Source organism: Eptatretus burgeri, chromosome 1 (assembly GCF_056783735.1).
Source record: "Eptatretus burgeri isolate ZD-2024b chromosome 1, Ebu_testis_v1, whole genome shotgun sequence".
Taxonomy (NCBI): Eukaryota; Metazoa; Chordata; class Myxini; order Myxiniformes; family Myxinidae; genus Eptatretus; species Eptatretus burgeri.
In genome coordinates, this window is record NC_140961.1 from 156,529,666 (window position 1) to 156,544,460 (window position 14,795).

At 41.7% G+C, this 14,795-nt stretch overlaps 1 protein-coding gene across 1 annotated transcript in view; it reads left to right on the forward strand.

The window, feature by feature from the left end:
- Positions 1 to 650: 650 nt before the first annotated feature.
- The window catches only part of LOC147035826 (extracellular calcium-sensing receptor-like), a 95,134-nt gene continuing 80,989 nt past the window's right edge, over positions 651 to 14,795 (forward strand). Inside the window, exons 1-2 of the mRNA XM_085869692.1 lie at positions 651 to 1,003; positions 1,685 to 1,964. Of these exons, the coding sequence (XP_085725818.1) occupies positions 675 to 1,003; positions 1,685 to 1,964 (609 nt within the window). The 5' untranslated portion in view covers positions 651 to 674. The remainder of the gene's footprint in view (positions 1,004 to 1,684; positions 1,965 to 14,795) is intronic.

Genomic DNA, 14,795 nt, shown 5'->3' on the forward strand with positions numbered 1-14,795 from the left:
GCGTGGCCCATAGGTTAATGAATGCAAAGCCCACCTCCTTTAAGAAAGATTGCTTCCTTTACCCTGTTAAACCTTTTGCATTTGGTTTCAAAACCTCAACCACAATGTATTGATAGATTTGGATAGATGGTTTCCTTCTCCTCGATGAGCTGCCTGACAAAACTAATGAGCCCCATCTGCCTGAAACAACCGTTTTTTTCAATGCCTTGCAACCCAACCCGACAGTGAAATGCTTATATTACCAATCAACCTGACAGTGAAATGCTTACACTTGCATAGACCGTCGCATACCATAGAGTTCAACATCAAATAAATACTCATATTCCCTTTATACTCTGGAGCCATCTTTGTGATGTATCTGCATTGAGATTACAGAGACTCCAACAAAGCAAGACTTTTTCTTATTATGGGTGTAACTTAAAATGTAAGTATGTGAAACTATTTTTTGAGAGAACTATTTTAAGAATAATTATGTTCAAATGGATTATCCAAAGTGATCGTTCATAATGTTGTTTTTATTGAAATAAATCGAATTATGGTGATGACACCTCCATCAACATAATTACATTAATTTTAATATTAAAACTGACGATTAATTTGGTTTTATTTACATTTTGTATGTTTATTTTTTCTCCCGAAAGACTACTGTACAATTAAACTCAGAATATATAAATATGATTGTTAGTTGTAGAAGAGGAAACTTGTTCATTTCCAGCACTTCCATGGTGAAACACATGGATGTATTGAAGCAATGGTGCAGTGTTAATGGGAAACTGGATTGTTTTAAATGTCGACATAAACTTGTATTCCATTTTATTATGTTGTTATACATCCATGCAGCAGTGGCTGAGGAAGGGAAATGTAAGGCGATGGTCATACCGGGTTTACAGAGTGTTGTGAAACAAGGAGACGTCATGCTTGCTGGGTTTTTCCGTGTTCATGTATCAAAACCAAGTTCTGTTTTCATGTTCAGGAAATTGCCCCAACAGACGGATTGCTTCAAGTAAAGATTCTTCTGTTGCTTCCTTTTAAATTATCATCGATTTCTTTGCCATAGATAAATTATTATTCATTTCATTTTAAAATATATTTTTTCCATATTTTGTGCATTACAATATTTTGATCCTCAAGAAAATATAATTTATGAAGACTGTCACAGCTCCACTTAAAAGTTAACACATTCAACTTTCAAAAAATTGCAGTCTTACCTTCATTACATGGGTGTCAAAATCCTTTTATATCATGACAATAATGATAGAATTGTCAGAAAGAAATTAACGGGAATATGGAAATGCCTTGATGTCGTGTATTGTTTTTGAAAAGGCTTCCATATCAACTTTTGGGGATTCCATCTTTATTCTTTAATTTGTGTTCACTGCTTTCATCTTAATATATGTATTGTCTTTGATACGAGATTAAGGAGAGGATGATCATGTCACTGTGCACTCTGAAAAAAATCCAGTGACATTAATTATTTATTTCTAATTTTGATTTTACAATTTAACAGCTTTAACTGAACTATTATACCAGGCAGTGTAATGTAAGATTTACATTTGAACTGAACTATCACAATTTATAAAATTTGCTTATTTGTGAAGCCTTGGATTTAAAAATCAAACACTCTTGAGGCCAACGGTGTTTCTTACAAATCGGATATTTTGACAAAATTTCTTTCTTTCAACAGATTCAACCTTCGGACCTTCCGCTGGCTTATGGCAATGATATTTGCAATTAAGGAAGTTAACAATAACCCTTCATTGCTTCCAAATGTAACAATTGGTTACATGATTTATGAGGCCTGTTTTAATACCCACAAAGCAGTCAAAGCCACAGTAAGTTTCATTGGTTCAGAAATAGCACAAATGCAAGAAAATATCTGCAAACCAAGGGCGATAATCGGAAGTGCAAGTTCCACCTATTCTAGCATCATTGGACGCTTTCTTGGTCCATTCTATATCCCACAGGTGATAATCTCAAGTCCTTCGCATTGGTACAATGATCTGCAATTGGCAAAAAATATATATGAGTGACTTACCTGGTGTTTTGCTTGAGTGTGATGTGAATGCTTGTCTTCCTCTGATTCAATTTGGAACAAATTGTTTATTCGATATTACTGTATGCTTGGTGTTTGTTGGCTTCATGGTTAGCGTAGTGGGATTGGGATATTATTGTTGTGGATCCGGGGTGGCGGGATTCTCACCTGACTCTTGGCGGCACCCTCACCACCGCTGTCTTCTGGGTTTATAACGCTGGCTGGCTCAGCACAGGCTTCGGGTCACGCGTCTTCAATTGCAATACCAACGTAATGCTGGACCTTACCAGTTGGGGAAATAGAATCCGGGTTACAGACTGGTTTTGTCAGATGCCGAGCGTTTTCTACAAGTCTGTAACAATTTTGGTTTTATTTACCAATCAAACGGATCATTCCTCAACGTGACACAAATTAATCCATAGCGGCAACTTCAGACGAACCAACCAGATTTATTGTGGAACATCGGGTAACACAACACAAGCAAAATATTCACGACAATGTTATTAACAATCTATAACCCGTTCATAACTAGGGAACAAGGGATTACGGGTTTTGAGGGGGTCCCTACCGATATATGCCTTAAACAACATGCAGACAAGACAGACAGACAACATGCAGACAAGACAGAGTACTTGGTGATGTTTCATGGACAAGAGGAAAGTGTTAAAAGCATGAATGTCACTCGTAACAAGCCGATGTCCACGGATTCAAGCCCAAACTCGAACATGCCGCGTGGCTAGATGGTGCTCGCCTTCCCTTTTCGCACCACACGCGGTCTCTGCGCGCTCTGACCCCGCATAAGGTCAACGGCACAAGACTGCCAGATCGATGATGGGTCAGAGCTGGTTTCTCTCAAGGTCCAGCATACAAGTCCAGGCCTGGCCTGTTCACCAGGCCTCCTTCACCAAGCAGATCGCAGTAGACACACCCGTCCCCTACACAGCAGATCACGACTCCCACCAGTCGTCTCTCATACAGCCGAGGGCAGACAGACCTCCTGCCGTCATTTTGCTGCCTTTCCTTCAGCCCTGGCTCGCTTCTGCGGGCCACAGAAGGCAGACCTGGCACGCCCAGGTCCAGTTTCTCTCCCGGCAAAATCACCAATGTTTCTTCTTCTTTCTTTCGCTCGCTTCAAAGCCACTGGCTCCTCCCCTTAGCTCCACCTCCCTCTCCAGGCGACTCCCCCTCAGCCCACAAGGTGGGGCATATCATTCGGAGAGGGGAAGGAAGAAGAGGAAGCTCTCGGCACACCACCACTATACGGACAATAAAAACATGCATCCTAGACCTCCCGACACACATGTAATGTCCATTTTACCAAACAACCTAGCTAAACATGCATTTAATGGGGGGATCTGAGCTAATCCTATATTTCGTAGCCTACTAAGGGGCATTTCCGTAACAATATGATCTTGAGTTCAAATCCCACTCGGCATTTGAGTAAATGCCAAGTGGGGTTGATTGTGCCTGTCATCCTTCCGAGGTTATTAAAGTGATTGCCAGCTTGCTCTTGCTGGTATTGTGTGTCGGAGTGGTGACCTGACCAGGATTGTGTCCAATTGCCAAGGAGACTGGTTAGGCAACACCAATGCTCTGCACAGAGTATTATCCCAATGGATGGATGGATATAACTGTGACATTTGTTAAAGAGAGATGTTTATTCTATAAGTTTAACACACAAAAACGGTAACATGTTGTATGTAATATTGTTTCGAATTTAAGCAGTACTGAACGTTTGTCAGTTGAGAGATTTTCTGGATTTTGAACTATCTCATGTGAATGAGCAATTTTGAGCATATTGTTGTCAATGAAACACCTCGAATTATGACTTGCGATATGCTTTCACAAATGTTTTTCCTTTTAGTACATACAATTTGTGAAATAGAATAACAAAAGAGAAAATAAGAATAAGATACGAATAAGAATCCGTTGCTTTGTTTGACAGTGACATGTCCTTTGTTACCTCCACCAACAAAGGTTGACAGAGGTTACGTTTTCACCCCTGTCTGCTTGCCGGTCTGTCTGTCGGTTTGTGTGCATGATATCTCAAAAAGTTCCTGACAGATTTGGTCAAAATTTGGTGGACAGGTTGTGTGTGTGATATGGATCAATTGATTTGATTTTGGTTAAGATACTGATCCCAAAACGAGAATTAAAAAACAATTGTTTGTTTGTTTTTCTGTCTTTGAGCAGGATATCTCAAAAAGTTAGGGATCAATTAGAAAAATCTTTGTGGACAGGTTGGGTGGATGACAAGGATTAATTTCTTAGAATTTATTTAAAGACTCGGATCCGAATCCAGGTACTATAATATTTTTAATTATCAAATAATTATTCACTAACGACAGATGGAGCCAAAAACGATATAATAACATGATATCTCGAAACGTTTTGAGTGTGTTATGACAATACTTTGTGGATGCATTGGCTTGGTGACAAGAACAAGCCGATTCGATTTTCGATTCGAGATTTAGATCCAGCTTAACAGAGGAATACAACACGTAAATTGTTCAGCCTGGTAAAGCTATGCGCTTTATTGCCATTCTTGTTTATTTCATGCGTTTTATCCTTTAAATGAATTCAAGGTAAGATGACACCTGCCTATAGGTTGGACATCAATTGATTAAAAGGCTTTGGAAGCAATTCATTGTGTTCAAAATGAATAGGTTAAAAGGAGCAGTGTGTGTGCGTGTGTTTTTTTCAAATTTTTTAACAAAGCTTTATAATGAGAATGTGGAGAAGGCAAATTAATAATTTTGCTTACAACTCAAAGAAGGTAATGTATGTTTTGTATGCAATGATCACAGCAGTGGTCTAATGTACACTGCGTAATGAATGTGCGTTAATTTTCAAATTTTGCACAGGAAATCAAATGGTTGTCTTTCATAAATATACTTTACGTTTTCGCGCCAAAAGCTTCTAAGCAAACCGATGGATATGTAACACATGTTCTGTGAAGTGAATAAACATTAACCGCAGCTTCATCTTGAAATACCTGCTTCCGTAATTAATGTCTAATCCTGAAGACAATGCGTCTTCTATCATTAAATAAACCTCCTCTTTTGAGGAAACAAAATTACATTTTCATTTCAACTCAAATGCGGTAATTCACGTTTTATTTGCAACAATCGCAGCAGCGGACTAATTTTCACCGCCCAGTGAGGGTCGGTGTTTGCTTGATTGCTTCAGCCACTTGGTGTGTTCTCCACAAGAAACGTGAAACTGAACACAAGCAATTACACTGCTGTTTTTTTTTTTGGATACAATGCCGAGGCTCGTCGTGGAGCTAACACACAAAATGTATAACAAAGGAGCAGGGGAGAAGAGGGGCAGGAGAGGGAAGCACAAACAGTGGGGAACAGAGTCATTAGGTCTGTGGAAGGGAGAGGGATGGGGTGGGGAACATGGGGTATACAAGATGGACACTACAGGGACTTTCAGGAAGGAAAGTATGGAATTTGAAGGAGGTGGGTTTGGGGTGGATTAACGGGGGTAGAAAAGATCATGCTTTTGGAAGGGTGAATACAAGAGATGGTGAAGGGAAGAGTGGGATTGAAGAGAGTGTGGGAGTTTGTTCCAGAGGCAGGAAAATAGAAAGAAATGAAAGACTGAAGGTGAGCAGGAGCAGTGATTATTTATTTTCGTAGTTTCACCAGAAGGGGGTTGCTGTTGGACATTGAGCACCTGTACAAATATGGGGGGGGGGTCAGATCACAGACAAAACAGGTGTGCCAAGGAAGGACTTTCCATGATGGAAGATGCCCAGTCGGGGACACTGGCTTTGGAGTCCAGCTTGGAAAAGTGGCTTTCTCAGGAAATATCATGGCAGATTGTGACACCTAGAAGTGTAAATGAAAGGACTTATTCAAGAGGATTGTTGAGAAAGTGGATGGGGGCAAGGGTGGGGGGGTGTTCCAGATGGTTATTTTGTCGAGACATTGTGTGAGTGTGAGATTTGTCAAGATTGAAAGACATGTTCCAAGTGATAGGCCAGCTTGTGATTTTATCCAGATCTGCAGAAAGTGAAGAGGCTGCTACCTGCTGATTGAGGAATGACAGATGGTATGGCAGACAGTGAAGTCATCAGCAAAGAGATGAAGTTTGTAACTAGACTTTAAACTAACGTGAAGCAACTTTGTAACTAACGGAGGAGAAGAGAAAGGGTTGGGTTGGGAGGAGGCAGGGGAATGGGTTGGAGGAGGCAGGAGAAGAAGTGGGGTTGGAGTAGGTCGGTGATGTGGTGGGGTGGGATGAGGCAAGGGAAGAGGTGGGTGGGAGTCTGGAGGGACTGTGTTTGGAGGAGTAAGGGGTGGTATTGGAAGAGGCAGGTGATGATGAATAATTTAAAGGTTATGTGGTTTGATGACGATATTAGATTCTAGGAAAACAATTAAGTCAGGTTTTCTCTGGATAAAGAGGACGTTATGGGGTAGGTGTCTAATTGAAGTGGGGTAGCATTGAAGTGTGGTTCTATCAATGTGGTGCGTCATGGTACCTGGCCATAACTGCTCGCATTTATAAAGCATAGCGCCTCCAATTATTATTATCATTATTGTCATTATTATTATAATAATTATTATAATGAGCAGAGTACCAATACAACAGGCAATCTTGTTCAAAGCATCCAACACGTTCTTCTGATACATATCTTTATTTGGGTGGTGTATCGGCAAATGACAGCTTTGTGTTGGCAAAAAACACAATAAACCCGGGATACGAGCACGGAGCAAATCAGGCCGACTGCTAATAATTCAAAACATCTCACAACATTAGAAAACGTGGTGACAGGAATACTGTTCCGTAAATGGTGGAATCTTTCAACATTCTTTCTCACCTGGAGGTGGCGCTACATGATTTCACATTTACCGAGAAAATTTGCGTCCCCTCCCTTTCCCCCAAAACCAATATCAAATATAAAAACACCTCCATACAATAATTTGGGTCATGCTGATTAGTCTGGTTGAAATCGGCCAAAAAAATATTGGGTTTTCCGAGTCCTAGGAGACTTCTGGGTCCTTGGGGTCTTTTGGGTTCTCGGGGTCATTTGGGTCCTCGGGTATTTTGGGTTATAAGGGTATTTTGGGTCCTTGGGACCATTTTGGTCATTGAGGTATTTTGGTTATTTTTTGGACCACGGAGGAGGGTCGGGGAAGGGGGGGGGGCGGAGGAGGGTGTTGCTTCTTTGGGTAATTTAGTTTAAGTATTTCAGGTTATAATTGTGAGTGGCATCAGGTCAGCTGTCCAACCAATGGGTGAAGAGTGGACATACATACATACTCCCCAAGCATTTCTCTCTGCGATGTCAATGATGATTCGCCAATAAGTGATGAAACTGGTTCGGCATCTGAGGGGGTGTGCCACATTCGGATTCTCATGTATGTTATCTTTGTGAATGTCTTTACAGTTGTGGAGGAACTCTGGGAAAGGTTTGAAATAGCAAAGAGCTTACCTTGGGTAGCCTTTCATGGTTGTTTAACCAGCTTTGTCAGCGAGAAGAGCATGGTTGAAGTTGACATATATATATATATATATATATATATATATATATATATATATATATATATATATATATATATATATATATATATATATATATATATATATATATATATATATACATACAGTCATGCGCCGCTTAACGACGTTCCGGGCAACGACGGATCGCATATACGACGGATCTACCAGCTCTGAAAAAAAAAAAAAAAATGAAAAAAAAATGTACTGAAAAATTCCCATCTCCGAGTGATGCAGCCCCGTATAAAAATAGCACATACAATTATGTACACTGTACAGTTCATAATACCTCATAATGATAATAAACAACGACAGTGTGGCCCTGTTATAATGTGATCGTTGAGGTCCATATAATGTCATTGCTAAAAAAAACAGGATCGTGCTAAATCGGGATTCAAGGAAATCGGCTCTCAAACTGAACCAATGTTTGCACGTTTACCTTCTAGCAAGTACATAACCTTTGAATTGAAGAATTCCGCGAATAAATCGTTGTTCTTAGTCGACATTAAAGCACAGATTTTTTTTGGTGAAGCTTTTTATGTTGTTAAAACAATCGCACTATTCCGAAAAATATATATATCACAATTGACAGGAGCTCGTTTCTTCATTTGTAAATTATAACATCGATGCAATGATAACTTATTTATAAAATCCAAACGCTAATATAATTCACCTTTCTATAATCGATGCGAGAGGAGGTTGTAAGCTGCTGCTAACAATCCCGATGGCTGCCATGAACAGAAAAAGGTAAATCTAAAGGCCCAGTCACACCTTGATGTTTAAGCCACAATGGCAATGTATAAAATGTATGTAAAACGCTGGCTTACGTTGAACTTTTGATGTTTTTTTTTTAAAGATTCGGACGTATTCATAGCAACTTGGTCTTATGTATAACGCATTGGTAACGAACACAGAACGTTTCGTTGTGTTATAGATAACTTATACCAACGAATGCTGAACCTGTTGTCGGCCTACACAACTGATGCCCAACGATAGTCTAACTTAGGCATAGCGCGTTGCACGCATCGCCGACAATGTCGTGACGTAGCCTATTAAAAGGCTGATGCACAACGATTTGAATGATAACTGCCGTAGAAATGGAAGTGACAACATCGCGGTCACACCTTGGCGATCTTACCAGCGAATGCCGACCTCTGAAAAATGTGTCTAAAACGTTGGGGCACGTCAAATACGGTATGAGTAAGTTTGGCATACGTGAGTAGAACGCTAAAGTACGCTATCATACGTCGTAGTAAGTAGAGTACGTCAAGTAATTTTAAAAATGTTCAAAATTTTACGATGAACTCGGCGTATGACACACATTCCACATGCGATGGGGATAAGTTTTACACACGATATGTGGATGCTTACACACGTCCACAAAGGCTACTTATAAGCTATTCATAAGTCGAAACACGTCGCGGTAATGTCTTTTTTACGCGAAACTTATTTCTAAGTTATGTTTGACATGTTTTGAACCAATTATTTACATAGTCCCAACACACATCGACGTATGTAGACGTATTCCAATGACGTCTTCCGGTCGACAAAAAAAATAAATGAACGTGTTTCTAGCTTACAACTGCCATATAAAGACGTGTTCCCAGCGGTTTTGGGAATTGGTATCTAAAAATGCTGCTCATAAAAGGGGAACCCAACAGTGTTTTCGAGTCCTTTTAGAGTCGATGTCCATGTCAGCAGTAACAGTATCAGTATCAGTATTAATATTAGTATTAGTAGTAGTTTGTTCATGTTGGCAGTAGTAGGTGAGTGTGAGGGGGAGGGTGTGGGTTATGATGGATCGTCCTTGCGTCCACGTGTCCACGGGTAGGAGACATCTTTTCACCATTGTTCGAAGTTCTTCGCGGCTAATTTTTTATGGGGCTTTTTCAACAATGAGCTATAGCTTGTTTTTACGATTAGGTCTATTCATAATGGGTTGGACAAATGCACAATGAACTAATAATGTGCATAGAGCGCTTTGATTACTTATAGATACGATATACCAACGAATAATTATCGTGAAGCCGGCGTTCACAAACTATGCCCAACGATAGCCTAACTTATCCATATCGTGCGGCAGTTTATCTTTGCCGGTGACGTAGGGTTTGCTATTCATAGGCTGCCACTCAACGATTTAAATGGCTGCATCTCCACTATTGAAAGTAGACGCTTGTGCTCAACAATTGGATTTTTTTTACACTCAACGACTTTTAAACGGTACCACTCAGCTATTTTCATTGTTTACAATGAACGATTTAAATTGCCGTCACTCGCCTTTTGTTTTTTGACGCTGGCGCTCAGAAATTTTAATCGTTTCTATTGAACGTGCTAAATCGCTCAAACCCCACTCTTGAAAGTAGACGCTTGCGCTCAACAATTCGATTTTTTTTTACACTCAACGACTTTTAAACGGTACCACTCAGCTATTTTCATTGTTTACAATGAACGATTTAAATTGCCGTCACTCACCTTTTGTTTTTTGACGCTGGCGCTCGGAAATTTTCATCGTTTCTATTGAACGTGCTAAATCGCTCAAATCCCACTATTGAAAGTAGACGCTTGTGCTCAACAATTCGATTTTTTTTACACTCAACCACTTTTAAACGGTACCACTCAGCTATTTTCATTGTTTACAATGAACGATTTAAATTGCTGTCACTCGCCTTTGTTTTTTGACGCTGGGGTTTTGAAATTTGAAGTGTTTCTTCTGAACATGTTAAAACGCTCAAACTCGACTATTTTAAATAGACGCTGCCGATGGACAATTAGAATCATAGCCAAGCTAGACTTAGAAGTGTGAACATCCTCGTCATGCCGAAGAAAAGTTTGAAGAATGCTGCAAATAAGTGTCCTGGCCGTGGCCGTGGACGCTGACGCAAGGACGATCCATTATACCGACGTCTTTCAGCCTATGAGTAACTTAAAAGTAACGTCTGTCGATGTGTGGCAACGATCACGAAACGTGCTAACAACACGTTATTCATAGGTTATAAATAAGTTTCGGGTACACTAAACATTACCTCGGCGTGTCTCAACTTATGATTAACTTACAAGTAGCATGTGTTGACGTCTGTCAACGATCGCAGACCATGCATACAACTTGTGGCCAGCGTAGCGGAACGTGTGAGTCATACGCCGGCATACGTCGTGAAATTTCAAGCATGAAAAAATTTGAGGTACAAAAATACAACCAAAAAGTACAACGTTTAAAGCCAGCATACAACGACGTATGGCAGTGTTTTTCAGCGTGCTCTGAATGTTATCAAAACTTACCCTTAACGTATTCAACGTGTGCCAGCGTTTTAGAAAAAAAATTCAAAAATCGGCATACGTTGGCTAAAACGTCAAGGTGTGACCGGGCCTTAACGTGTCTTCCGTCTCTCTTGAATGCGTGTTACAATTGCCGACAGTATTCAGTACAGTAAAATGCTGTACAGGTTTTTATCCGAGGAGCAATAGGCTACACCATATAGCCTAGGTGTGTAGTTTTGTGTAAGTACGATATTCGAAAACGAAAACGAAAAAAAAAGATGTTCGCACAACGACGACGTCGCTTAACGACGTGTTTCTCAAAACGTAACCCCGTCATTAAGTGGCTCATGACTGTGTGTATAAATATATATATATATATATATATATATATATATATATATATATATATATATATATATATATATATATATATATATATATATATATATATATATATATATATATATATATATATATATATATATATATATATATATATATATATATATATATATATATATATATATATATATATATATATATATATATATATATATATATATATATATATATATATATATATATATATAGTTAAGGATTTCAGAATATCTGGTCTGATGAATGCATCCACACATCCAGGTCCTCAGACAGTTATTTCCTTCAATGCATGTTCAGAATTGCCCCATCCCCATGTCTAATGGGATATTAAATGTGATGCATTGAGAAGGGTAAACGATAGAACGATAGATAAGATAGAGAAGGGTAAACGAGCTCCGACGCCCGCCATTTTTGAGAGCGCATGGGTCGTCATAGTAACAGTGCACAAGTGAGGCAGGGTGAGCTTGGGGAGGACTGCTCCCGCAGAGACAGCCCAGAGAAAAAAATATGAATGGAGGTCCGTTCTGAGGCGGGAGGAAAGCGTCGGCGAAAGAATGCGGAGAGTAAAGCAGGGGTGAAAGAAAGCCAGGGAGGGATAAGAGAACGAGAAGTAAGCTTTTTTTTTGACCTAAAACTTTTAAAAACCACAGTTTGCCATGGATGCTCGCTTTCCATCAAACATTCTTTTTTTCCAACTTCAGTGCCAACTCACCCCCCTCACCCCTCACTCTCACTCTCAAAGCAACCATCCCACTCTTCTCCCTCCAAGCCCCCCTCTCACCTCTCTCAAAAATCCCCCCCTCACCTTTCTCCCACCTTTCATCCCCCTCACTCTTCCTTCTCAAAGTTGCCCCCTCTCATCCACCAACCTGCCTCCCTCCACTGCCCTCTCACCTCCATTTCTTCACTCCACCTCCTCAAATCCTCAACTGCCTTCTTCCTTGTCTCTTGTCCCCCCTCTCCCCCAGCCCCACCGTGCCTTTTCTCCTCCTCATTCGTCCCCCCCCCCTCGCTGTTCTGCAATACACCACGCTCCATCAGCAACCCTCCTTACCTGCCCCCCTCATCCCTTGTCCTACCCTCCCCCTCCCCCTCCACCTCCTGCACCCAAAGCCTCCTCCCCTTCCTCTTCATTAAAAGTGTGGACCTCAAATATCCGGGGCCTTCGCTCAAACCTTTCAGATCTTTCCATACAGGTTGCCACTGACAAACCAGACATTATCTGCCTAACAGAAACTTTCCTCTCCCAAGACGTGTCTGACTCCCAAGTATCTCTCCCTGGCTACTCCCTCTTACGGTATGACAGACCTGAGCCTCGTCCTGGTGGAGGTGTTGCTCTCTTCATCAAAGACTCTATTCCTCACTCTCCATGCACTGCTCTCACTCCCCCACACCCCCAGGAATACCTCTGGTTTCGGCTTCCCCTTCACTCCCACCTCATGTTTATATGTGTACTGTAACGTCCACCGAACAGTGATGACTCCATCTACACCTCACTATCCGAAAACATGGACCATCTTCTATCTTCTCATCCAAACTCTCTCTTCCTCTTATGTGGTGACTTCAATTGTCATCACGCCAGTTGGCTCGGTGTGGATACCTCTCTCACCTGCCATGGCACCTCAGCAAAAGCTTTCTGCGACTCATTGGGACTGACTCAATCGGTCAACTTCCCGACCCGGATCTCAACCAATGGTACTCCATCTCTTCTGGATCTGATTTTGACAAATTTCCCTGACAATATCTGTTGCTCTTCCTTCGCTCCAATTGGTTCTTCTGACCACGTCCTTGTCAAAGTGGACATCTCTCTGGCTGTTATCAGAGAACCACCTCACCGCCGTCGAGTCTGGCATTTCACTCAAGCCGACTGGCAGGGTCTCCGAGCAGCCAGCAAACTTACAGACTGGTCTCCTATCACTACTTTATCAAACATCAACTCATCCTGGGAATTCTTTCAAAGAAACTTGCTCTCCCTCATGCACAGATTTATCCCCTCTCGTGTTCAGTTGTCTTACCCTTCCTCCCGCCCTTGGTTTACTGAAGCTTGTGGCGAGGCAGTTGTCCTGAAACAACTTGCCTTTGCCTCATGGAAAGCAAACCAAACTGAGGGCAATCTCAGTTCTTTCCACAAAGCTCGGAACAAGTGTGTATCTACCCTCAGGAGAGCCAGAAAACAACATCTTTCTCATCTCAAGTCTGAACTCTCAAACCTCTCTCCCTCCTCAAAATCCTTTGGGCGTTTAATCAAATCTGTTTAAGGTGTATGTTCCCCCTCCATCCCCTCCCTTACCTCAAATGGCCGCACTGCTGATTCCACACGTGATAAAGCTCAATGTCTAAACTCGGTGTTTGCAGCTAAATCTTGTGTCCTAAACCCATCACTATCTCTACCCACTTTACCCAGTCGCACCCAACTGTCCCTGGACTCTGTATCCTTTTCTCCTGACAAGGTGGAGAGCTTGCTTTCAAACCTCGAGTCAGATTCTGCAACCGGTCCAGACGGCTTCAGCCCACGTGTCCTCAAAGCCTGCTCTTCTGCTCTTGCTCACCCACTCTCTGTTCTATTCACCCTCTCATTTGCCCAAGGTCATCTGCCATCTGCTTGGAAATCTGCTAACATCACTGCCCTGCATAAAAAGGTGCAAAAACAGATCCCTGTAACTACAGACCAATCAGCCTTCTCCCAATCATCAGCAAGGTGATGGAATCCATCATCGCCTCAGATATGAAATCCTTCCTCTTCTCCAATGGCTTGATTTCCAATCATCAATTTGGTTTCAGACCAGGTCACTCTACCCTGGATATGCTGCTTCTGCTCTCCCATCAATGGATGGAGGTCCTCAATGCCAGACAGGAAATCCGAGCCGTATCCCTGGACATATCACGTGCTTTCGACACAGTCTGGCACCCTGCCCTACTCACCAAACTCTCTTCCCATGGTATTCAAGGCCATCTCCACTCATGGCTCGCAGACTTCCTCTCCTGTCGCAGTCAACGTGTGGCCCTAAATGGAGTTCTTTCATCCCCTCTTCCTGTGCAGGCTGGAGTTCCTCAAGGTAGTGTTCTGGGCCCTGTTCTTTTTCTGGTTTTCATCAATGATCTCTCAGACTCTCTGGAAAATCCTCTATTTCTCTTTGCCGACGACTCCACCCTCTGCCGTACGATCTGTCATCCCTCAGACCGGCAAGCAGCAGCTTCTTCGCTCACTGCAGATCTGGATAAAATCATAAACTGGTCCAACACGTGGAACATGTCTTTCAATCCAGACAAATCTCACACTCTCACTATGTCTCTTCGAAAGGACCGTTTACAAAACCCCCCCATCCACTTTCTCAACAATCCTCTGGAAGAAGTCTTTTCTTTCAAGCTTCTAGGTCTCACTATCTGCCATGACCTTTCCTGGGAAAGTCACATTTCCAACCTCGCCTCAAAAGCCAGTCGCCGACTGGGAATCCTTTAGACATCCTTTAGACATGCGGAGACTTTAGACATCCTCTAGGGGGCCCTCGAGGTGCTGAATGAGGAGTCGGAGCCATTGGGATTACGGGTTTCTTGGGTCAAAACTAAGATCCAGGCTTTCGGTGACATCTTGGATGCTGCTGTCCTGTCTGTGTCT